The 24,872-nt window shown below is 36.9% G+C and overlaps 3 protein-coding genes across 12 annotated transcripts in view; 2 read left to right on the top strand and 1 right to left on the bottom strand.

Moving 5' to 3' along the window:
* LOC109087534 (phosphatidylinositol-binding clathrin assembly protein-like) overlaps positions 1-5,547 on the top strand; it is a 51,812-nt gene extending 46,265 nt beyond the window's left edge. For all 6 annotated transcript variants that reach the window (XM_042759795.1, XM_042759796.1, XM_042759793.1 and 3 more), the window contains one exon: positions 629-5,547. In XM_042759795.1, the coding sequence (XP_042615729.1) occupies positions 629-643 (15 nt within the window). In that variant the 3' untranslated portion in view covers positions 644-5,547. The remainder of the gene's footprint in view (positions 1-628) is intronic.
* A 508-nt stretch (positions 5,548-6,055) lies between these two features.
* On the top strand, positions 6,056-12,044 carry LOC109094072 (cysteine and histidine-rich domain-containing protein 1-like). Its single transcript, XM_019107748.2, has 11 exons — positions 6,056-6,208; positions 6,899-6,948; positions 7,138-7,194; positions 7,913-8,067; positions 8,218-8,321; positions 9,488-9,540; positions 10,651-10,721; positions 11,007-11,109; positions 11,233-11,352; positions 11,467-11,529; positions 11,707-12,044. Exons 1-11 carry the CDS (start codon positions 6,145-6,147, stop codon positions 12,022-12,024), a joined length of 1,158 nt encoding a protein of 385 aa, XP_018963293.1. The 5' UTR covers positions 6,056-6,144; the 3' UTR covers positions 12,025-12,044.
* A 335-nt stretch (positions 12,045-12,379) lies between these two features.
* Positions 12,380-24,872, bottom strand: part of LOC109087533 (diacylglycerol kinase delta-like) — a 67,581-nt gene continuing 55,088 nt past the window's right edge. For 2 of the 5 annotated variants that reach the window (XM_042759789.1, XM_042759791.1), the window contains 17 exons: positions 24,707-24,791; positions 24,447-24,538; positions 24,252-24,351; positions 23,799-24,003; positions 23,346-23,444; positions 21,734-21,824; positions 20,867-20,974; positions 20,588-20,684; positions 20,202-20,309; positions 19,296-19,409; positions 18,681-18,815; positions 17,474-17,634; positions 17,030-17,144; positions 15,694-15,783; positions 15,460-15,576; positions 14,461-14,569; positions 12,380-14,209 (listed from right to left, as the gene is read on the bottom strand). In XM_042759789.1, coding sequence (XP_042615723.1) covers positions 14,157-14,209; positions 14,461-14,569; positions 15,460-15,576; positions 15,694-15,783; positions 17,030-17,144; positions 17,474-17,634; positions 18,681-18,815; positions 19,296-19,409; positions 20,202-20,309; positions 20,588-20,684; positions 20,867-20,974; positions 21,734-21,824; positions 23,346-23,444; positions 23,799-24,003; positions 24,252-24,351; positions 24,447-24,538; positions 24,707-24,791 — 1,879 coding nt within the window. In that variant the 3' untranslated portion in view covers positions 12,380-14,156. The remainder of the gene's footprint in view (positions 14,210-14,460; positions 14,570-15,459; positions 15,577-15,693; positions 15,784-17,029; positions 17,145-17,473; positions 17,635-18,680; positions 18,816-19,295; positions 19,410-20,201; positions 20,310-20,587; positions 20,685-20,866; positions 20,975-21,733; positions 21,825-23,345; positions 23,445-23,798; positions 24,004-24,251; positions 24,352-24,446; positions 24,539-24,706; positions 24,792-24,872) is intronic. The other 3 variants (XM_042759790.1, XM_042759787.1, XM_042759788.1) reach the window with 3 other exon arrangements.

Below are 24,872 nucleotides of genomic sequence, written 5' to 3'. Positions count from 1 at the left end.
TGCTATATGTAATTTTTTGCATATGTATTAATATGTATTAAGTAGGGGCGGGAAAATAACTGTGATTTAATATTTGTTCTTTAACGTGTTAAATATAATTAATGCAATTAACAGCATATTTTTTTATATTTGAAGTAGATTTTCTAATATGTTTATTATATATTTACTGTGGAAAAAGTGCAAAATAAATGGACAGCTCTCATTCAAACAGAGATTTGATAGCACATTAAGTTTATTTGAATTTAAAATTTGTTGTAATATTTTTAATGTTATGTAATTGGTAAAAAAAGATAAAGTCTTATAATTTGCAGTGTAGGCCTGGATTTCAATTATAACTATAATATTAAATGGCTATAATTACTCCTTTTACACACAGCAGTGGAAAACTAAAATCCATTTAATAGAGGCAACAGTCTAAATATTGGATTAAATATGATATTGGCCTTTAAAATTTTTTTTTTTTTTTTTTTTTTTTTTTTTTTACATTTCTGTCTTTATGGTTTTTTCTGTGGCAAGTGCACAGATGCTCCATTTACAAGACATTCTCTACTGCTGTATTCACACAGCCATTACTGAGCGATTCAGTGCTATTTTTCTTATTTATAACTCTTTGTTTGTCGTTTTACAGATGCAGTTCATGTAAGTAGCACTTAAGCAGAGCGCCAAACAAGACGGCTGAAAAGAACAAGCAGCAAGTGAGAGGAGGATCCAACTACCACCAAATAAAAGGAGATCAGGACAAAAAGAAAGAGTGTGCATATTGAAAGGAATGTGTTTGTCAAGAATGCTTACCTCACTGTCTGAAACAGCTTACCTAACACACACACACACACACACACACACACACCCCCAGACGAGAGCGCATACAGTGTGTCATTTTTCATCTCTTTAGGTTCATTTCTTTCCTGGGGCATGGTGTCTACTGGCAGGTGTGATACATCATAGAAATCGTAGATTTTATTGCGGATATTAAATTACCTTGCACAGAGCACACTTCTTTTTTTTTTTTTTTTTTTTACTTCGTAATTAATATGAATTAGATCTAAAACCCAAACACGGTGGACTTCATGTTACTGTCGTTTTTTGCTCTGTTATGAAGATGCCTATGTTGAGTTCAGGAAAACGGAACAGTGCAGGTAACTGGATCATAAACGTGTTTAAATGGCTCATTATCAGAATGCCCTGGCTTCTCATTTCAGAACAAGGAAAGAATTTGACCTCTTATATAAGGTAATCTGAACCCCCAAGCACTTTACACATGCATTTATGTGTAACGTAATATATATATAACATTGAGCTGGTCTCTTATATCTAGAACATTAGTAGTCTAATGTTAATAATTAACCTGTTACTGTTACTGATGACTTCTGTTCAAAATGGTTAGTCAATCCTTCTTTGTTTATACTGGTTTAAGGGTTTCTGTTTCAGACATGATGGTGGTCTTGCACATACATATGCACACAAATTGGTGTTACATGAGCCACACGAAGAGCCCCCTCTCACTGGCCTCCCACCTTGTTTTGTCACTCCAAGGACATATCTGCTCCTGCTCTTCTGTGTTAACCAAACATGTCACGCATTTACAACTACATCTCACACTCTGAGCCCACTCCCACACGTGCCACCCGTCCTGGGAGCGGGTGACCGGAAGCATTGGAGAAGGGTACAGGGTGTGTGGCCCTATTCAAAAATCTGTTTTTAATGAGGGTTTTGTTCAATACTTTGTTTTTTAATCTTTTTTTTCTAGAAAGCATGTAACAGTATATATATATATTTTTATTGTTTCAGAAAATGACAAGAATTAAAATGGTCTGTTTTATGTTGCCAAATTATGTACATTTGTGATTCGAGAATTGCCATAAGCTAACTCTTCTACTCAGCGCCTGACATCACAATTCTTTCTCTGAAGGACGTGCATATTGGTGTTTGCCAACTCTGGAACCAAAATCAATCGCTAAAATCTACTTTTAGTATGATTTTGTGCAGTCCCTCAGAATACGGGACACTGTTAACAGGGTATCTTTATTTTTGCTCGTGCAGCCAAAGCATTTTTGGTCCTCCTGAAATCCCTTTAACCCTTTCTAGAGCAGGTTTCCACTTCAGCCTTCACATCATCCCTTTGTTTCTTCATGCTAGATTTAGTTTTTATTCTGCATGGACTGATGGAACGTCAGAGGAGAAATGCTGTGTTAATAGCTGTGCCATGATAAATGAGCCCTAAGAAGCTATGGTTTACAATGATTTTAAAATCGTACTGATTTCAGAGTTTCTACTCCTTGTCGTGCCTAACAATGCTGTTCAGCTGTTCTAAAATCACTGTAAACTACAGCTTCATGGGGATTATTGCTTTTTTCAAATGATCACTACATAATAGCTGGCAAGGTTTCATTATGTAAGCACACATAAATGCAAACTTAATATTTATTGGTAACAAATAATAATCCTTCTAAGCAGTCAGTCATACACATTTGGATCTCCATTAGGGTGAATAAGTCTGATTTTGACCTTCCATCAGTTCAAGTTTGGTCTTTGCTTAAGACATCATCACAACAAGTTTCATGTTGTTGCTGTAATATGTGCTTTGTGACCACCTGCCCTTCCTTTTGTAGAAATAATGTGCATCATGTTTCTCTGCTTGCTTATTTCTGTGTGAGTGCAAGAGTTGGTTACTAATTCCTTTTTGAGCATATTTTAACAAGCTTGTGAGTGCCGTCAGGGGGTCCAGCAGGTTCAGACTGAAAGCTTTTTACATGCAGGCTCAATGTTGATGCTCTCGCTGTGTTTGCAAGGTATCGGGGCACTGAGGAGCCATGCTGTTTAATTAGGATCTCTTCTATTATCCATTCACAGGAGGCTTGGTGTGTGAGTGAGAGAGTAAATGTACAATGGTGAGCTTCAGGGAGGATGAAAGATCTCAAGATGTACAAAGGTGCTATCATGAGCCGGGGTTTCCATGGTAATCTCCAGTTTCTGTTTCTTGGCACAGGTCGATGAGCACAGCAGTGTTTCCTTCTCTTAGTCATATTTAGTCTTTTTTTAATATATTATTAAAAGCTCTGCATGCATTAGCAGCCCTGCCTGCGGTGAAGACTGTGTCTTCAGATGCAAATTTCTTTGGCAACCTATGAGAGTAGTGCTTTCAGATAACCTATAGGCTTGTTGACTTGTTTCTCTGGCTACGGGTCATGAAGGCTTTTTCTCTGACACACCAAAGGCTTTTCTTTACTTGGTTTTGCTGAGTTGAGGCGTTCAACGAGCAAACTTTCATTTTTATTTAGAATCCCTGATATGCATAGAAACCTATGTCCCTCTCTATGTTTTTTCTTTTTACAGCTCCCTCTTGTGGTTGCTGTGTGTCATCTTTCATATAAACAGCTGCTAGTTGGTCCTTTGTTTGCTGTTTATGGGGCAAATGTCTGAGTGTATTGGACTCACTGCTCTACATTCATTCTTTATTTTAGAGGACCCGGCCAGACTGAAAAGCAGCCAACTCTAGTGTACTTCTGAACTACTTACCATGATTTTATATGTCTCGGCTCGGCTCGGCTCGGCTCATTAGCTGGCCTGGAATACTCAGCTCAGCAGCAGCCTTTCAGAATCAATGTGTCAGCGTGTGCCACACGTCTCAGACCTCTGGTGGGGATGCTTGGTGTCCAGGTCCTTTTCACCTTTGTGCTGTCATAGAGCTGTCCTGGCTTCTCTGGCTTTAATGATTTTGTTTTTAGGTGAGCTATCTGTCTGCTACATTCTTATTAGCATCTTTTTGTCCTTATTTTCCTGCTACAAAGATATATGCAGTATGTTTAGAAATATGTATTCAGTAGAAGCACCATTATCCCCATGTATCAGCCCAGGGGAGCAATGCAGAAACTTTTTTTTTTTTTATCCATTTATCATCAAATGCCAAAAAAAAGAGAACACACAATCTCTGTTTATGTTGATTTCCCCACTGTGTTTTTTGTAATTTATTTATGCAGACCATAAGGAGTTTATTCAGCATGGTGAAAATAAAAAGCAGAAACTGTGGGATTATTTTTTATTTTTTTTGTCTTTCATTTTTGTTTGCCTTTTTTTCACATAAATAAAGTCCCTTTTCATTCCTGAGTTGTTGGTTATTTTTGTTTAGTTTCATTTTGTCTGTCATTTCATTCATCTCATCAGATTGAGGGCCTGTTTAAACCCAAAAGGGAAGATCATTGCCCTCGAGTTCATTTTGGATGACCTGATGTCGGGCTCTTTTGTTTTCTCTTCTCTGGCCTCTTGAAATTGCACTTCATGTCTGCCTCATGGCCCATAAAGCAGGGTTTTTACAGTATGAACGCACGTTTTAAATACCTGGTTAAATTTGTGACGTGTTGTGTTGTTTTTGCGTCTGTCAATGTGATTTCTGTTGAATCTATTGCACGAGTTTCACTGCAACGGGAACCACCTGATTTCTCTTTGTAGCACTTTTTGACAGTGGACTCAGAAACAGGAAAATCAACCAACGTTTCTTTGTGTATCTTCTGTTTTAAGACCAACTTCAACTGTTTTGAAGTTGTCCAGACAGTTAAACGTGTATGTGAAGCTGTAAGTTATAATGTATGGAAATGGATGTACAGCAGCACCTACCATTTTGTGGTCCTTTCACACACTTCACAACAAGTCTTTGGCTGTTTGGTTCATCTAAATGATAAAATGGTTCTGTGAGAGGTCAAATTATTCTCTAGTAGACCAATTCCCATCACTGGCATTAAGGTAGTTCCTGGACTATGTTGCCAGGCATTCAATCTGATTCCATTAGTTACTAAGTAACTAAATCTGGTTTAGATTATTTAACCATTTGCTCTACTCAACTGAAGGTCAACCACATACTGCAGTCACTATTTTTCATTATGTGGAACTGAAGAAAAAGGAATTGAACATGTCTGGTTGTGCTTGTAGATCAACTCTCTCAAGTGTGGTAGAATGCTTGTATTGGTTGTCAGTGTAACTAAACCCGAATCAAACACCCTCTTCATTGACTTTTCATCTGCAACTGCCTCTGGTTTCGCCTTGAGCTTCATGAAGCACACAGCACTGGTTGAGGTCAACAATCTTATGATACCAGTCTCTCTTGAACTGTCGTTTGTACACCTGCAATGAAACGTTCAACCCAGAACCAAGAGATGTGATGAATTTAACTCCTTTTTTTTTTTCGATCGCTTTATAATTTGTACCTGTTTTCTTGCATGTTTTTGTATCTGACATGCCTGGGAAAGTTTCACAGATCCATGTAACGTTTGCGAAGTTTTATTAAATATGGTGCTGTTTTTAGTAAGCAGTTGTTGTCATATTTTTATGATTTGTCAGTGGTTAGTTGTGCTGATCTGGTATGTTATATTCCTTGCAATTTTTGTAAGTTCTTCCATCCGTTCTTTCTGTCTTAGTCCCTGTTTTGTTGTCTGTATTTGTGAAGAAAATGTATGGTTGCAAGCCTCTAACCTGAACCACGAGTGAATGCCTTGTGAATAAATGGATTTAACGCTCGCTCTTGCCGGATTCTTAATAAAGGACGTTTTTAACAGATTTCATGTTGTCGACTTATTCTCAACATCTATTAATATTCATCAACACAGTCAGGAATTGTATCTGACTCCATTCCTCAAGGTTTCCCTTCTGCAGTTTATTAATTGCATTGCCTTAATATTTTAGTTTGTGCCTGTTTGTTGTTCCAAGATATAGTTTGCTATCAGTTTGTGATATTTTATATTTGATTATTTTTTTTTGCATCACATTTTTTTGATGTTTATTACATCAGATGCTGTTTTAAATAAAAATATGAAACCAGAATTGTGCATAGCTGTAGAAGTGAAATCATAAAACAGAACATTTTATGTGTTTAATATTTTAAACTTTACATAGCCCCTCTCTCTAGACCCCAGGAATGTCACACCCTCTCAGACAGACCCCAACAGCTGTGAGGAGAGAGAGAGCCCACATGGCACTAGCTATTTTTAGAGTTCATTCAGACTAGAACATCTCTCTCCTTCTCTTTCCCTGGACGTGTTCCTTCTGGATCTCTCCTCGCTGAAAGTTCTGTGACGAACACAGAGCAGAGGATATAAACTAAGAAAAGTGACCAGTGTTAAAGTGAAAGTCAACCTGAATAACAAACAGGCCAACATGGCTTTACTGTGTTACAACAGAGGCTGCGGGGGTCGATTTGACGCTGACAAAAACTCAGATGGTAAGATTTCTAATTTATTTTTACTATTTATCAATATGTAGCCCATTGTTAAAAAAGTATAATATCATGAGCTTATTGTATTTATTTTAATTATCCATGTCATGAATGATATTACAGTCCTTATGTTACCAATTTGCCAACAACATTTAAGGTGTTGATACACGGGACAACTTTTTTGAGCAATATTGTTTGGGCACTTTCCCATTGACAATAGGCAACAAATGTCTATCTGGATACTTTAGATCAGTCATGGGCCCTGTGTCTCAGCTGGTTCCACATTGATGGCAATATTGCTCAAAAAGTTGCCCAGTGTATCATCATCTTTAGAGTTTAACAACTGAAAGAGAAGTGTTTGATCACTCTCTGTACTAGACCTGTAAAACTGTTGTTTTAGAAACTGAATTATATAAATAGATAGTGGTGAGCCGACAGCTGATTGCAGTGTGAATGAGATCCGTTGGCCTCAGAGACACTGGGGGGCCAGGACTTAAATGGATAGTTCACCTTAAGTTGCTGGTCCCCATTGATTTCCATAGTATGGAGAGGGAGAGAGAGAGAGAAAAAAACACTATACAAGTCAATGGGGACCAGCTGTATTGAGTCCAGTTCATAAAAAATAGTAGCGAGGATGGACTTCTGTAGATAAATATTGTCTTCTACTAACCCTATTTTCTCTCTCGCCACCTGAAGATGCCTGTCAGTTTCACCCCGGAGTGCCAATCTTCCACGATGCCTTAAAGGTGAGCTCAAAATGTGTCTCAGTCTTTTTGTTTAGACTCCATACAGACCGCCAGCTGCTCAGTTCTGTCGTAACTTGATAAGAGCGCTGTCATGTTCGTCTGCTTCTTAGGGAGCCTAGTATTCATGTTTTTGTTTTATTTTGTTCTTGGCTGTCTGATGTGATTCTGTGTTTGGGTTTTTCTCCTCAGGGCTGGTCCTGCTGTAAAAAGAGGACGACAGATTTCTCAGAGTTCTTGTCAATCAAGGTATGCTAATAATATGATAATTGTGACGGCATCATCTAGTGCTGCTCTTCATGCTCTGCACGTACAGTAGTACAGACTGGATCTCATGATATAAATTGTGTTAACTAACGAGCTGAACCTTCTTGTAAAGTGTTCGAAAATATATCGGTATAATGCAGTGACTCCGAAGTCTTACAAAGCCCAAAGATAACGATTTGTAATTTTAATTCATTAACATGTACTTAATAAAATGTTATAGTGCTTGACATAACTATAAATATATATTAATTATAAATAAAAGTCAATGGGAGTTTAATATTTTATTAATTTACATTTTTTTCAGGTCTAGAAAATCATTTTGTTTTGAGGCAACCTTGGAAGTTTTCTGAGGCCCTCTAATGGGCCCCTGGCCTTCTGGTTGAGAACCACTGATAAATAAAAATAAAATACATAAAATAATTAAATTCAATAGTGTGGCAGGCTTTTATGTATCAGATGACTTCTGATATACCAAATTATCATATAGCAGCCAATATTAGCAGCACTGAATGTAAATGTGTAAACTCAAAAATAAGTAATTATAGTAGTAATAATTGAGCTAATCATGCCATCTTTGTGCTGGAGAGACTTTCACATTCACACAGTCTCAAACATGCCATTTATCTGCTCTGTGTCTGCTGATTATCTTCTCAGTCACATGTTGATTGGCACATTCTGCTTTCTGTGCTCATCCTCTCAGGGTTGCACTCGCGGGCGACATAGTAACGAGAAACCTCAGGAGCCTCTGCAGCCAGAGGTGACGTCTGAGAAGGGAGACGTGAAGCAGCACAGTGGAAAGGAAATTATCTACCAGGGACCCAAATCTGCAGAAGCCCTGGAAAAAGAGAGACCCAGGTATATAGAGTACATACAGTATGCAGCTCACACACAGTGTGTTCTGTTTCACACACCAACTCGTTTTCCTTCTCTGAAGCCTTCTCTTTGTCTCTTTCAAAAAGAGAAGTACGGCTACTTCTGACTGTTTTTCGATTCCCTTCTTCCCAGCTCAGATGAGCCACAGACAAAGCTGCAGGTGAAGATCTCTTCCTCTCTGGCTCAGATCATGGAGAAAATGGAGATCACTGAGAGGGAGAAGAGAGAGAAGCTAGGTGTGCAATTCCTATTATTCCTAAAGCTCAGGATCACCTTCAACACAAGCATAAGGACACTAGTGCAATAATTCACAAAAATAAATTGCTTTCAGCACAAATGATGTTTATGAGCCTGTATTTAATATAGTCTGCATCAGGATTGTTATCGTTACATGAAATTAAAACTAAAACCATAAAACGTATTTTTATTTTGTCTAGTTACCAACATTTAGCTTAACTTGAAGTACTAAAATAACTAAAACTAAATAAATGACAAACTAATAGATAAAAATTATACCGACAGATTTTTATAAAAAAGCAAATAAAAATGACAAAAATTACTTTAACTAAAATTAAAGTGAAAACAGAAAACATAAACCAATAAAATAACTAATAAAATAATAAAATATAATAAAAAAAAATGGTAATACTTTACAATAAGGTTCATTATTTACTACTTTAGTTAACCAAGCATTTATTAATCTTAGGTAATGTTAATTTTTAGCATTTACAAAGGCATTATTAAAATCAAAAGTTGTGCTTGTTAATATTAGTTAATGCACTGTGAATTAACATGAACTAACAATGAACATCTGTATTTTCATTAAATAACATTAACAAAGATTAATGAGCAGTGTAATAAATGTGTTGTTCATTGTTTGTAATTAACATTAACTAATGGAACCTTATTGTAAAGTGTTACCAAAAAAATATCTTTATCAGTGGTACTAAAATAACACTGGTCTTAAATATAAAACTATATTTATTTTTGCTACTTTTGTACACATACACAGCCAGCACAAACAAAAAAATATGTGAAGAATTTTTCTCCTCCTCTTTTTTTTTTTTTCTGCCAGTGAGTATCATTGCTGTAGTGAAGTTTTTGTGTAGCTCTCTGTTCTGCTAAAGCTTATTTCAGTCCGTGACTGTAGTTGTGAGATCCACCTGTCCATAATCTGTCACTTACAGTAAGACCTCTGTAAAGACACAGTAACACCCTTCTGTGCTCAAAGGTCTGCTGTAGGATTTTGTAGGCTTTTTGTGTTGTGTCCTGTAATTGTATTATGCATGACTGTCATTTTTAAATATATATATATACAGTAATGTGACTTGCACATTTTCTTCTTCATCTAACTGTTGTTTTGCCTTTCTCCTGTCGCCTCTTCCCTCTCGCTGTCCTGCAGAGAGTCAAGCCATAGTGGTTGGGGTTAAGTGCAAGAACACAGGATGCAAAACAGTAGGTGCTCATGTAATATGTAAATTGCACCAAACAAATCAGCTTGCTTAACGAAATGTACAGTTCATGCCATCTAGTGGCCATAATAAAGAATGACACTACAGACAGACCCCACAGAGACTCAATCCTGGGCCTTTGATTATTTTAGTGTAAAAGTACTGACCCACCATCAGCCTCCTTTAGTCCTTACAATGAATTACATGAGAACAGGAGGAGTAGAAACTGACTGTAGTTCAGCTTTTTTTTACCAGTGTAATGTTGAATGGACGCTGAGCGAGAATGAATGACTAATAAAGCCACAGGTTCAGATCCCTTACTTGGATTTGACCTTAGTGCCTTCTATTAAAGCTTCCCTTCTCTGGGAAAGGATCATCTTTAATGGATTTGTTTGCTGAAATCCCAAAGGCTCATGATGTTAATTACTCCGCAGAGCTGTTCTTTAGTCCATATGAGAACTAAACCTGTACCAGCAGAGTTGTGTGTTGTTCACAATTGAATTAATGACTTTTTTATGGTGTAAGTTTAATTTTTTTGCTTTTTTTCACTATGCATTAGCTATAACCATGTTATCATATATGGTTTGAAATGTGACAAGGAATTTAATTTGGGGTATTTAAATCATATATTTCATTTAATGTCATGTTATGCACTGTGGTCTTTGAAGAGGATTCAGACTTTGAACTGCAGTTTAATAAAATCCTCTTCCTGTTATTCCCATTCAAATTCAAATGTAATCTTTTGTAGTGAAAGGAAAACAATTGTGCTCAGTCATGCTCAAGTTAATAGCACAATGTTGGTTCTCTTTTGTCAGAGTTAATGGTTTTTTCTTTAGCCAGTGAGACACACAGCACGTATAGCTCTGTTACAGCCTCCTGCTCATTCATCTATTTGGATGAGCAGAAAAATGAGTGTATTTTCAGGTGTGAAGGCAGTAAACGGATGACACAGAGCTTATGCTGATTTCAGGTGCATCAGCACTTTAAAGTTTTGCTTTTGAGAATATGCTGAGTTGCTGTGAGTGTTTCTCTGGAGCAGAAATGTCTTTCTTTAGGGTGTAGTCTGTGTGTTGAATATGAATAGCTGTTCAAACATTGATCACTGTGCGTTCAGATTTACCAGAGTCCAGAGACGAATGCAGAGAGCTGCACATATCATCCCGGGGTCCCCGTCTTCCATGAAGGGTATGAAACCTGCAGTCTTTATTTGGAAATATGACTCAGCCTCATACTGTACTTACCTGTTGTAGACTTAAAATAGCTACCCAATTCCTGTATCTGTTAAAATTTTACAGTACAAGTAAGGCCTATTTTCATCAAGCTTGTCATTCAGATCCACGTGTGCAGTCCAATTCAACAAGAGATCATGATGTGTTCACACAAGTGCTCTTACTATCAGCAATTAAAGATATTGTTTGTTAGATGAGACGGGAGACGCATGATAATTCCCATCTGGCTATCACTGTCTAGATACAAATACTGGAACTGCTGCTGCATAAAAACCACTGACTTCAACGCCTTCCTGGATCAGAAGGGCTGCACAACAGGAAAACACTGCTGGATCCCCAAACAGGTGAGAGCTAGTGCACTTTTTTGTTGAATGGCTAGATATTTGAATGAACACACGCTGTATAATCAAGAACAACTAACTAACCCTTTCTGAAATCTGTATGTTGGGTTTGTGTTGGGTCTGCAGGACAAAAAGAAGGTGGCTTGCAGGCATGATTGGCACCAGACGGGAAACCAGGTCGTGGTCACAATCTACGCCAAGAACGCCAGTCCAGAGCAATCCTACGTGGAGGCAAACCGCACAGTGGTGAGTTCAAAACAACATGCAAAAGTCACTTCACCTCAGCATCATCCAATGACATTTTATAAATGTATTTGTGTCTTTTTCTATAAATACTTTTTTGTCTCCATCAATCTGCAGTTAACATGCCACATTCAGTTTGAGGGTGACAAAGTGTTTCATAAGGACATCCACTTATGGGGGGTAAGATTGCTGTTCAGTCTGTTATGATTAATCAATGATATATTCTCCTGAAACTTAAAAAAAATAATGCTTTTAGTTTAGTGCATAAGAAATATATAGACATATACACACACACCATATTTATTTAATCATAAGTCAAATGCATTGAAACATTTGTGTCCACTTCTGGTCTCTTAGGTGATTGATGTGAAGAGCAGTTTTGTGAACATGGTGCCCTCTAAGGTTGAGGTGACCATGCGGAAGGCTGATGCTGTAGCCTGGGGGAAACTTGAGGACCCCAAACACAAACCCGAGCCAGAGGTCACCGATGAGATGAACACAGAACAGGAAGACGTCAAACCCGACTGGTACATCTCAGATGATGACATCAGTGAGTCTGACTTTGAAGATGAAGAGGAGGACAAGAAAGAGAGTGAGGACAAAAAAGAAGAAAATCAGGCAGGTGATGGACCACCTGCGCTTGAAGAGCCTGTTGCTGTCCCCCCAGAAAAATGAACATTTATTCTGAGGCGTAATGGTTGTGTTTCTGAGGTTATGTATTTGTTTACAATATCACATGGGATCTGTAAAAATGTGAGGTTAGCCTTTTTTTTGTCTGCTAAAATATGTTATTGTGTGGTTAAAAGTTAGAGAAGTCTTAAAACTCATCTTTCAGTTCTGCGGTCAATTTTGAATTTTTTTTTTATATATATCTCTTCAAAAGTTTGGGGTTGGTAAATCTTTTTTAAAATTAGCTGAAAATAATGTAGATTTTCAGTACTGACAATGCAATAAATTAACTCTGATTTGAAATGAACAGAAAACAAACTGAGCTCTCTTATGTGAAACCATGATAATAAAGTGCAACAAGTCAAACAGCAATGGCCACACTTTATTTTTGAGTCAAGTCGAGAGCAACAATCCTGAAGTAGGTGATTGCAGTCAAACAGAGTCCAAGGCCATGGAAGCTTGACTGCAACCCATATGGCAAAAATGTTTAAATAAAAAGGATAAATAATACATCTTAAAAGTAAACAGTAGTCTTGACAATGAAGAGGATTGGTACCAGCAAATAAAAATTCAATCTCTTCAGTTTTGGTTCTTTTTCTCTGTTCAAAGTAAAATTCAAAAATAAATCTTCTGTTCATAAAATCATTGCCTTCCGCTTGTACCTGATTACCACGGTCATAATAAATGTGCTGGTACGTGGAGATGGTCAAAGTAATGTTTGCCATGTCAATCAAAACTAAACACCACACAGCAATAATTCATCACAGATGAGGAAGTTTACAACAAAGACATGCAAAATAATAAAAAAATACAGTCCAAGTTTTAGAGGCACAATCAGCACCTAGACTGTCCATCAAACTTTCATACCAAGACCATATTTGTAATGTCTTTTTCTTTTTTACAGAGCAATACTGTTAGACTTTGGCTCACAACTATCAAGAAAACAATTAAATTATCCAGTACTGTGTATATTATTTAGTTTAATGGAAACGTGTTACACTGTACCATTGGAGTCTGTTGATAAATACTGTTTGTGATCCACACATTAGGCAAGTTCAAGTTTTGCTTTCCCTCAGGGTTTCCATGTCCTGACCCCTGAAAAGGGCCAACAGTTTAATAACATTCATAAGTTAGATTATATACTGTCTTATATGTAACGTATCTCATCATAGGTTTTCCTTGAATGGGATACCAGTTTTCTTATGACAAAAAACAACCTTTTAAGTTTGCATTTTTAAACATTTGTTTTCTATATTAAAGTGCAAGGCGAGATCAAAGATGTTGAAATGTACGACATACAGCATCACTTTCTTTCACAACATTTCCCTGCAGAAAATAGTAAAGAAACAGCTCACTTTAAACCACTGCGCTCCATTTACTTACTTGGCACAAGAGTTACGGCACTGAAGCTTCTAGAACGACGGCTCAATTAACACACTAGTGATACACCATCACAGCTTGGCTGACGATCCGAGAGTAAAAAGAAAAAATAAATAGACCTTTTTTTCTGCATAAGGGCATGAAAGGCATGCAGAAACTAGATGGTCTTTTGATAGATACAGAGACTAGATGCAGATGAACTATTCAGCCAGTTTGACGTATAATACAGGTCCACCATACATTCATTCATCAGGATATTCTTTTTTTTTTTTGCACTTGTTCGTCTTAATTTCAATACAATTGTTTTGTTTGAGTTAATTTGTTCCTTTCTTGTTGTTCAGGCGGCGACAGCACGGGGCCAAATAAATTATTTTTTTTCTTTGGAGTGTGAATTAAGTTTTATAGTTTGTGTCTGACAGCTTGAATATTAATAAAAAGAGAAAAAAAGTAGCAAGATCATGAAATAAGATTAAAAAACAGAACGGATTAGGTGATGCACGGGAGTTGCCCTGCTGAAAACAGAGAGATGATGGATGATCCACTTCCTGCTCTCTGATGATGAGCATTTCCTGTGACACCATCCGCAGGCAGAGGAGAAACGAACAGAAGCACAGTAATGCAGTGCCGGGCCGTTCACGAACACTGGGGTGGGCATGTGTCTGCACAGCGGGTCTCACGTCCTCCTCACTGGCCGTGAAGCAGTGTCCCGTGGCAGAGTGTGTCCTCATGACAGAGGTGCAGCAAACCACTTCAGCTCTTCAGTTGCCCGAAGAAACAACATCACACATCCCGCCTCTGATATCCCAAGATCCTGAGCGGTGCAAACAAATGTGTTCAGAATAGGGTTGTGAGTTGAAGTACAATTAATTGTGAGCATAAGAGACTTCATTAAAAACATTTAAAAATCATAATGCTTCGAAACTTCTGACAATTGTACAAGGAGATAATAATACAAGGAGAAATAATTTGTTTACAATTAGGCCTCTGATTGTAGTTTACAGTCACTGCAGTGTTACGGTCAATAATTCAGCATGACAGTGAGATTGTGAGGCTGTGTTTTACCTGACAGAGAGCCGCTGGACCGCTGTTTATGTAACCTCTCTCTCTCCTTCTTCCCCTTGGGCATGATTTTCAGCTTCATACTGCTTTTACCTGGCACACGGGACGAGTCCTGGTATTAAACGAACCAAAGGTACACAGGAAGAAAGATGGGGTGATATGCATTGTAATAAGCTGGAATCCAGAAATGCATGTGATGTATGTTATTCTTGTCACATGATCAGTTTTATGCCATAATGCAACCTAGCTAGAGATTAACTGCCAAATTATGTTAGTTTATTCAGAACAAAAAATGATACCATGTATGATGATGCCATTTAAAAGTATATACACTTCCATTCCAAAATTTGGATTAAAAAAATCTAAAGCGGTTTCTGAAAGAAATTCATACTTTTATTTATCAAAGATGCATTAAACTAATCAAGACATATTACAAAGGATATCTATTTATAATCAATGCTGTTCTATTGAACTTCTCCACTTCTTAAAAAAAAAAATCTGTTTCCACAAACAAATTAGGCAGAACAACTGTTTTAAACATTTATAAAAATTCATATTTATAATGTTTGTTGATCATCAAATCAGCATATTAGAATGATTTCTGAAGGATCATGTGACACTGTGGACTGGAGTAATCAGCTTTGCCATTACAATACATTACACTTTAAAATATATTAAAATAGAAAACAGTTATTATAAATTGTAATGTTTCACATCACTATTCATATCACTATTGTACTGTATTTGTTGATTAAACTCAGCACAAGAGATTTCTTTCAAAAACATCAAAAAAAAAATTTCAGTTGTATTGTAACCATCGACTAGTAAGTTTAAATCACACCATATTTAAATATAAAATCTATTTGGAGAAATGAATGTACTTTTAACTTTTGGAATCCAACTGTTGTGCTCTATAGATAAAGTAATGCTAGCTTAAATGCAAGTCCAAAGGGTCACACTCAAAGTTATGCACTGGAGACATGAATGCTGGGTAGGACAAACCTCCTCAGAGCAGTGCATGCTGGGCCAGATCCAGTTAATGTCCTCCAGCTTGTGTAACTCAGTGCTGAGACTGTCCACTGTGGAAAGAAGCTCCTCTTTTTGAGAAGACTCCAACTGCTATACACACACACACACACATACAAAAAATATGTCTTTATCATATTTCTGACTGCATTACTTATGAACAAGAACAGGCAAGAGAAAGAAAGAGAGAGAGAGAGTGATGCCGCTCACCAGCAGTTTCCCCTCCAGCAGCATCTTGGTCTCTTGCTGAAGAACTTTACTGCTGTTGACAATGTCTACAGCTGTACTGCGACTCAAACCCTGCAGAAAACACACACACACACACACAGTCACAGCTCAAGTTTAGTTTGACGTCCTGACAGACTCTTGCTGTTCAGTGATTAACACACAGTGTTGTTGAGTTCCTTCAGTTTTTCTTCTATTGGCTGGTCAATGGAGGTCCTGTGGAGAACAGCATGAGCAGCTCAATAAGAACATGCTGAAAGTCCCAGCAGGAAGAAAGGACCTGCTATTATTCCTGCTGGAGACTGAAAGGTGCATTTTTTAACCTTTAAAGCAGAGCTGGACTGAGCTGATCCTCATCACCTCCCTCGCTGCTATGAGCTATGAATATATACAGTGGGGTTCACACAGTTATTAAATTCAGATTAAACTTGCAAAAAAAGCTGAATGCTCCAGGTTTTTAAAGAATATTTGTGACATTAACTACTTTATTATAGCTTCCTTGGTTCCACATCAGGTTCTAGTTCATGTAGCTTACAATAAGTGATGCCGTCATTAAAGCAAAAGTGGGACAGACTCTTACAATCATATTCACCAGTGGTGTCTCACATTTGGACTGTATATAATATCATACCGTTCAAAAAATTGGAGTCAGTAAGATATTTTAATGTTTTTGTAAAAGAAGTCACTTACAGTGACCAAGGCTGAATTTAGACGACAAAAATACAGTAAAAACAGTAATATTGTTAAATATTATTACAATTTACAATAACTGTTTAGCAATGTTTTAATACATTTTAAAGTGTAATGTATTCCAGTGATGCCAAAGCTGAATCGTCAACCACCATTACTTCAGTCTTCAGTGTCACATGATCCTTCAGAAATCATTCTGATATACTGTTCAAGAATCATTTCTGATTATTATTCATTTTGAAAACAGTTACTTCATAACATTTTTTTGTAAACTGTGATACATCTTTTTCAGGATTTTTTGATTTAAAAATCTAAAGCATAGCATTTATTTGAAATATAATTTTTTTTGTAGCAATGTCTTTATATTGTCTTTCAAAAGTCTTAGCTGTCACTTTTGATCAATTTAATGCATCCTCGCTGAATGAAAGTATTAATTTCTTTAAAAATCATACTGACTCCAAACCTTTTAACAGTATATTTATATACATATATTATATTCATACTTTTTTTTTTTTACTGCCATACAAACAAAATAAAGCAGCTGGAACATCAAAAATGTGTCAACTGTGTTGATTTGATTGTTAACAATTCTCTAAACTTAACAGTCCAACAACAAAAGTGCTGTGGTCACCTCAGGGCTGGAGGGTTTGGAGGGGAAGGCTTCACTCAAGACCGCAGCACTGGCATTGACAGAATGAGCTAATTCCTGCTCCACCAACTTATGAGTCTTAGCCACCTCCCGGATCCTACAAAACATCATCACAATGCATACAGCTGCAGCAAAACACGTTTTTCCTCCACATATGACTTTAATACATCATTTTAAATGTAATTATGACAGTAAAATTACTTGTAAATGAATACAAGGAAGTGTGTTTCTGAGGATTAGAAGTTACAGTCATGGGTGTGGTTTCAGGTAAAACAGAAAGAGCTCATTTCTTCAATAGCCCTCAAATAAAATAGCTTCCCACAAATGTATGCATTGATATTCACTGAGGAGTGACATTGCTGTTGGGTTACAAACTAAATTTGTGTGGATGTCACAGACTCTTCTTATGGGCACACATAGACACACCTGTTGATGAGTGTGTCGGCCACTAAACCAAGCTGCTGGACCTGCGCACATTCTTCTTCACTCAGATACTCCATGGACTGCTGGGAATTCAGTCGGGGCCGGGCTGGCCGGCTGTCACCTTTCCGCTTGTCTTCCCATGATTTCAGCGTGCTCTCGAACGCCTAGTTGTCATATCAACAGACAATGATGACAGAATGCACATCTGCACTCAAGTTTGAGGTCAGAAATGTTTAGGGGGCTGGGAACAAGGGGCTATAATACTTCTGACACTGATGATAATAATATAAAATGTTCGTTGAGCACTAAATCAGCATGTTAGAATGATTTCTGAAGGATCATGTGACTCAAAAGAGTGAAAATACAGCTTTGAAAAATGTAGCTTTGCCATCACAGGAATAATTACACTGTAAAATATATTAAATTAGAAAACTGAAATGGAAACAATTTAAGATAGTTGTTTTACATTGCAATAATACTTCACATTATTACTGTTTTTGCTGTATTTTAATCAAATAAATGCAGCCTCAGAAAGCATAAGAGATATCTTTTGAATTTTTTTTGGGGGGGGGGCTGGTAATGCCAGTGTGATATACAGTATCCCAATACTGACTGATGCAGCCTGGAATCCTAAATTACACTGTGTTCATTCATTTGGTCAGAGGAAAACTCTCAAGGTTTTTTCCTCCATTTCTGTCACCTGATGGAGCAGAGTAGAGCTGCTTTATTTCTTAATCAGCTTTGTTTCATAATTGATGAATTTTACAACATCAACACTGTTATTGAACTTGTATCAACATTGAACTGACTCGAGCTGAATAGCATCACTATTGACTTTGTAGAGCTGCACACAGAACTCATTTCCTAACTGATGATTATTACTGTTATTGAACTGAACTGACGTCATTGTAGTGTTTTACAGAATAATTCGAATTTGTCTCGTATTTATTGTTTTTTCCCTGTTTATTACTGTTAAGCTGCTTTATAACTGTTTATAAATAGAGGTGACTTGACTGTGCAGTTTGTCTGCAAAACTAAGCTGATAAAGCTTGTTTTTCTGGTGTAATTAGGTTAGGTTAGTCCAGTGGGGACAGCAGCTTATCAGAATCCCATACGAGTGAAAATGATCAGGCGATGCTGCTCTGTTCAGACAGTTTATAGACATTTTTAAAGAAGAGAAAAGAAGATGGGCGCACGCGCACACACTGACCCGGTCTCTGGTGAGCATCTGGGCTCGGTTCTTGTGGACAATTTGGACGATGCCAGGAGGCTGAATCCAGGCCTCGCCGTCCACCTGCACTGGCACACCTTCATCACCCAAGATAGTGATCTTCACCTGCCGACACTGAGGAGATAGCACACGATGGAAGATTATTTTTAATAATGTTTAATTCACCCAAATGATACATATTATTAAAACATTTATCATAAATTTCCCATAAACCTTCTCATACACGAAACAACATTAGATGATATTAATAATCAATATTTAAGAATACAGCTATCCTTTAAAAAAACTGTATTTAATCTGAGTACTGTACATTTCATCATATTTGATAAATGTTAAGTTTAATTTTGCCATGGTGGAAAAACAATTCTCCCCCAAAGCTCTAGTTTACCCTAATCTCTTAACTGAGTAAATTAGATACAATTAAACCAACTGCTGCAATCATTGTGTTGTCACAAAATCAATAAAATTTCTCCATCGTATGAATTGCAATTGCAAGTCTCGTCATTCTGATCGAATTCCAGTTAGGGTGTGGTTGAATTCAATTCCTTGAAAGGAAGAGTTTTGAAATTCTGAATTGTGTGTTTGGATTCTGACCTGTGTGATGCGGTGATGCTGTAGGTTGATGACTCGAGACATGGCCATCTGCATGCTGCCGAACACAGCCACCACCTCCAACTTCTTATCATCAAAAGATGGAGCCCCAAAATTCTACACAAAAAAATACAACAGAAGACAAATTTTCATAATTTCCATCGGTGAACCACATTCTCAACATCTGATACTTTATTAACACAAATCTATAAATAATTATTTCTATCAACCTAAATCTGCATGTTGTAAGGATAATAAAATCAAACAAATTTTATGTACACTCTGACTCTTGTTGAGAAATGACATCATGATATTCCAAATACACTTCACAGGAAAGAATCTGTTACAGTGATGTGAGTTAGATCCGATAACGCAAAGTCACCCCAGTTAGGTGATCCTCTGTAATATACTTTTTTTCCTCACTTTTTTGGCATCTATTACACTGTATATTTAAAAAATATTGCATGAGCAAGAGCATAAAATATATCTATTTACTAGTCTTCAGTGTACTGTATATTAGCATACTCATTGCATCTTTTCTGTTTTCCATCATTTATTCTCCACACCTGTTTCATATTGCTTCTTGTTTATACTCTACAATGCATTTTATCACACTGACAAATTGCTCTTGAGAAATTATGATGAAAGGGAATTGATGGATTGATGAGTGGTTGTAAATGTGGTTGATGCATTCTGAAAGTCATATCTGCAGGAAGAAACTGGCCAGGAGCCACTGTTTATTGACAGCTCAGAACATTAAACAGATGCACTGAAGATAAATGCATAGCACAGATTCATCTGTTGAGATGATTTTCACTTTGTTGAACCGAACAGCCCTCCAGAAAGTTAAGTTATAAGCTCTGAGCTGAACTGAACTAAACTGAAATTCGGTTTCATTGATGGACTCACGTTGTTCTCTTTGGTGCCACCCCAGAAATTAATGCCTCCTGCATAGCTGGGGATGTTCAAAACAGCAAGACCCTGAAGACTGGGCAAGGACATGGGCACTCCATCACACTGCACACAGAGAGAAAGAGAAGGGCTACATGATGTACAGATTCTCAGAACAACGTTTGAAACATGAAACCATGACCACTTACATGGATGAACAGTATACACACATTTACACAAACACACACAGTGGCAGAGCATCATTCATAGTGTGTGAAGTGAAGTAAATGGCAAAAAGAGTGCTTTGTCTTTCCAATAAAGGTCAGAAAGGAAGAAATGCATTCAGCCCACATATCAGCATCTTATACTCTCTTTCTCTCTGTCTGTCTGGCATGTGCTCATACCTCCAGTTGGACTCTTTGTTCCAGGTTCTTGTAGGTTTTTTGCACCAGTTCTTTGGTCCCTAACACTCCGTACCACATCATGTTTTTAGTGCGACTACTGTTAAATACATAGAAGATTTCACAGTTTCAGTCAACATTATATCAACACAACATTTAATACAACAACAACAGCAAAAAACAGGGTTACTGAAAATCAAAAAGCATATCTGTAACTAGTAACACATTCATAATGATTAGGTGAACTCTATGCAGAAATTAACAAGGATTTTTCTCTCTTACCTGCACTTTTTTGGGTGCACGTCTCTCTTGTTGTTGAACTCTAGAGATATTTTGGCATCCAGCCCAATGCCAAAATAGTTATTCATCACACACTTTTCTGTGCACTGCCTGTGGAACATGAGTGTGTGTAAGCTGAGTCACTTACAGTATGAATCAGAAACATTTATGGAGTGCTAAATGAGCAGCAAAGGTGGACTGTATTCATCATACATCGTTCACAATAAACAGTGAAAATCTACATTTATTTATAGATGATATTGCTATAATGTCACAAAGGTGAATGGTTTTGGGTTTGTTAGACAAGTATTTTTTAATGATGGATATGAGGAGCACTAAGTGTCTAATCTTCTATTAAGCATTATATGATATTTATACATTACAAAAAAGTTTGGGGTCAGTAGGATTTTTTATTTAAAATTTTTTAAATAAAGCAAGGACACATTAAATTGATAAAAACCGACAGTTTACATAGTTTCAGCTTTGTAATTAAGTAAATGCAAACATAGTAAACATGATTCCTAAAGCCTGTAAATGGAAACATGTGGTCAAAAACTTAATGTGCTTTTTTAAAAAGTTCAAAGCACAAACTCTAAGCATGCAGTTCACTAGGTTTTAAAGCAAAGCCATAGAGTGTCCAGTAACCAAAGATAATCTCTGAGAGTCAATGAAGAACTCCATACGAAAACAGATTTATGTCTGAGACTGTTGGACTAGTGTGTCAGTGAGTGCAATAGCAAACACACTGTGGGTTATTACATTGTCAGCATGGTTTTAGAGCTGCTGGAACCTCAGATGTCATTACTGCACTTATCTGGAAAAAGATAAGAGCCCTTAAATGAGCGCATGTGTGTGTTTGCACAGTCTTACACATACTCTTCAGAGAAAAGCACAGAACTGAAGCTCTCTGACTTCTCCAGCAAAATAGGGGCTGTAGTAGTTGGACTCAGTGTGTTTTGACCTGTCAATGAAATGAAGGGAAAGAGAGAGATGCAGCCATAAGAAAAAAACATAGCACCACTACAAAAATTAGCGTAATAATAATACATAATAATGGTTTTCAAACCACCCTGAAAAAAAGTGCTTTTGAATTTACTTATTCTTTTAGGTAAGTGGTTGAATGAACTAAAATCATCTACTTTAAATATTTGAAGCTTTAGAACTTCAGGCTATACTTTAATTTGAGTCTATTAAAAAAAGAGTAACTACATTTCTTAAAACTGAATGAAACTCTGAACTCTATAAAATCTACTTAATTAACCTGAAACATAACTAAATTGATTAAAACCAATTGGAGAAATAAACTCAAACACGTGTCTTGTAGCCTACAGCTTTCTAAATATAATAATGAGTATAGGAAAGGGAAGCATATATCACTACAATGGCAATAGACTTAATGTTCTTTGTCCCATCCTCAGCTGAATCACAAGCTCTACTCCTCAGTGCAGTCGTAACCCCCAAAACTCCAACAGAACATTAAACACTAACAGATTTCATTGTGCAAAAACACATAAAACAACAGACATTTGCTCCCATACATTCTACATATAACAGTTTAGTGTGCTAAATTTATTATTCAATTTCCAATAGACAGAACAAAAGCTTGTCAGGTAAGTAAAGTTATTTTCTTTGAAAATGTACTTGATTGCTTTTGTTGAGAACACGGACAAGAGAGAAAAGTAAATTTTCTTTTTTCTAAGGACTCAGAAACACCCAAATCATTTCCATGTGGCAGTGATTTATGTAAGGAAATAATACATTAAAAATAGGTTAGAAAAATTATTTTGATAATGCCAATGAAAATATAACAAGGATTAAAAATAATACAACAAGTACATGGAAAATGTTTTTTTTTTTTTTTTTTTTTTTTTAGTGCCCTTTATGTGAGCTAAACAGTGTTATGGATGTTGATACAGTTGATGTTAATTAACTGTTGCTCCTTCAAGTGATCCTTGGCCTTTTCCTTTTTCCCGTCTCCCTGCTCACACAGACAGTTCTGAGGGACGACCTTTTCTAGACAGCGTCTGGGTTGCATGATATAGTTTCCGTTTCAACATAACTGAAGCAATGGTGCCCACCAGGACATTCTGCATACACACTTTTATTTTTTGTATCCCCTTAATTTATACATTTAATTTTATGCTGTATTGGACTGTATTATATTAGAAATGCCCTTAGTAATAATTTCTACAGCTGACCTTCATATTCACAAAATGAGCAAAGATCCTTTAACTGGGGGGTTTTATTCCCGGACTGTGATTGGTGATTTAATAAACCAACCAGTTAAGGACAGCTGCAATTCGGTCTGCTATTTTGTTAAGAACAGCTGCAATATTTGAAAATGTCAATAGTTTGAATAAAATTTCAGAGCCAGAGCTGAGGAAAAACATTTCAGTGAAAAGATAAATTGAGAAACACTAAGGATCTAATTGCTATGCATCATCTACAGTATTAATATTCATAAAATGAGTTTGTTACTCACGTGGCTCTGCCTCCTTGAGGTCCTCACTGCTGCATCTTTTGATTGATGAGGAGGACGACATTCTCTGCACCTGGGTGTGTCTGTTCTGCTCATCCACCACTGAGAGAAAACAGTCAACAACAATCAAATTAAATATTGACTCAAGTAGTCAAGTAGCTGCTGTTACATGCTGTGTCATTCCTGCACTGTACATCTGCAAACAACAGATTTTAGTTTTACCTTATTTAAATACAATCAAGATAAACATACCAGAAATTAAAATCTAAAAGGTTTTTCTCTTTTGCAAGTTTTGAACGTGTTGTCATTTCACAATTGTTTGAATGAAGTACAGTAGTTTTGTCTTACAGTACTCTGCAATACTTAAATCATGTTCTTCTTGATGTTTATTCTATGTAATCAAACATTGGTCCAAAATCCAGTTACTTTCCACTCATATACACAGTGAAGAATTACCTTTTTCTGCCTGATCTATGATTTGTCGGAGTGCTTTCTTCAGGCTGTTGGCCCTCAGCATCAGCTGCTCTCTTGATCTGAAGGGTCTGGACTGATCAGAGTTGCTCTCGTCTGGTGAGATTGTCCCAGATGGCACCAGCTGGGCATTGGCGTCTTCACTGAGAGCCTTAACCAGAGAGTCTAGCTTCTCGTTCAACATGGCACACTGAGAGAGACACACCAAGCACAAATCCAAACAGTTTTTTTTAGAACAGGACTTTTTGTCTGACTCTTCAATTAACTATTTATTTGATTTTCATTTAATTCATCTTTTGACTGTTAATTCACTCATTTTTTGGATGTTCATTTGGCTCTGTTTGACTGTTCATTTAACTCATCATTTGTCTGTTTATTTAAAAATGTACATGTTTTTTAGGCTCATCATTTAACTGCTAAAATAGCCTCCAGATCTACCTTTTTGGCCATAGCATCAGCCTCCTCTCTATTCTCTGTGGCCCGTTCATAAGCTTTGCCGACCTCAGCCACAAAGTCATTAACTGTTCCACACAGAAACCTTTGATAGAAAGAGATAAGAAGACAAAACTCTGAGGTTTCAAAAGGATTTTTAACTACTATGAACATAACCCTCTTTAACATCTTTATACTCACTTAGCAGATGATATAATGTCACTGTGTTTGTCAGAGTCCAGGATTTTGGTCAAGTGAGTGGCTACAGAATCAGCATATTGTGTAATCTGGACCTACAATTAGACATAAAATAACAAAACTAGACTCACAATTTACACTTGTATTCAAAAGTTTGGGGTTGGTGATATTTTTTATGTTTCTGAAAGTCTATTGCACCCACCAAGGCTGCATTTATTTAAATACAGTAAAAACAGCAATATTGTGAAATATTACAAGGTCACCTGTAGGGGAGAGTCTGATGGGTCCTCCTCCTTTACAATAGCTGGAGTCTGTTTGGTGGGCACTTCAAAGGTCATCACACTCCATCTGTGACACACACACATTCAGGTACAGAGAGAGTTTGATGAGAGTCATTCATTCATCCATCCATTCATCCACTCATTCATT

The sequence above is a fragment of the Cyprinus carpio genome, chromosome A7 (assembly GCF_018340385.1).
Source record: "Cyprinus carpio isolate SPL01 chromosome A7, ASM1834038v1, whole genome shotgun sequence".
Taxonomy (NCBI): domain Eukaryota; kingdom Metazoa; phylum Chordata; class Actinopteri; order Cypriniformes; family Cyprinidae; genus Cyprinus; species Cyprinus carpio.
Note: the sequence above shows the minus strand (reverse complement) of the source record. Positions and strands in the feature narration are given on the sequence as shown.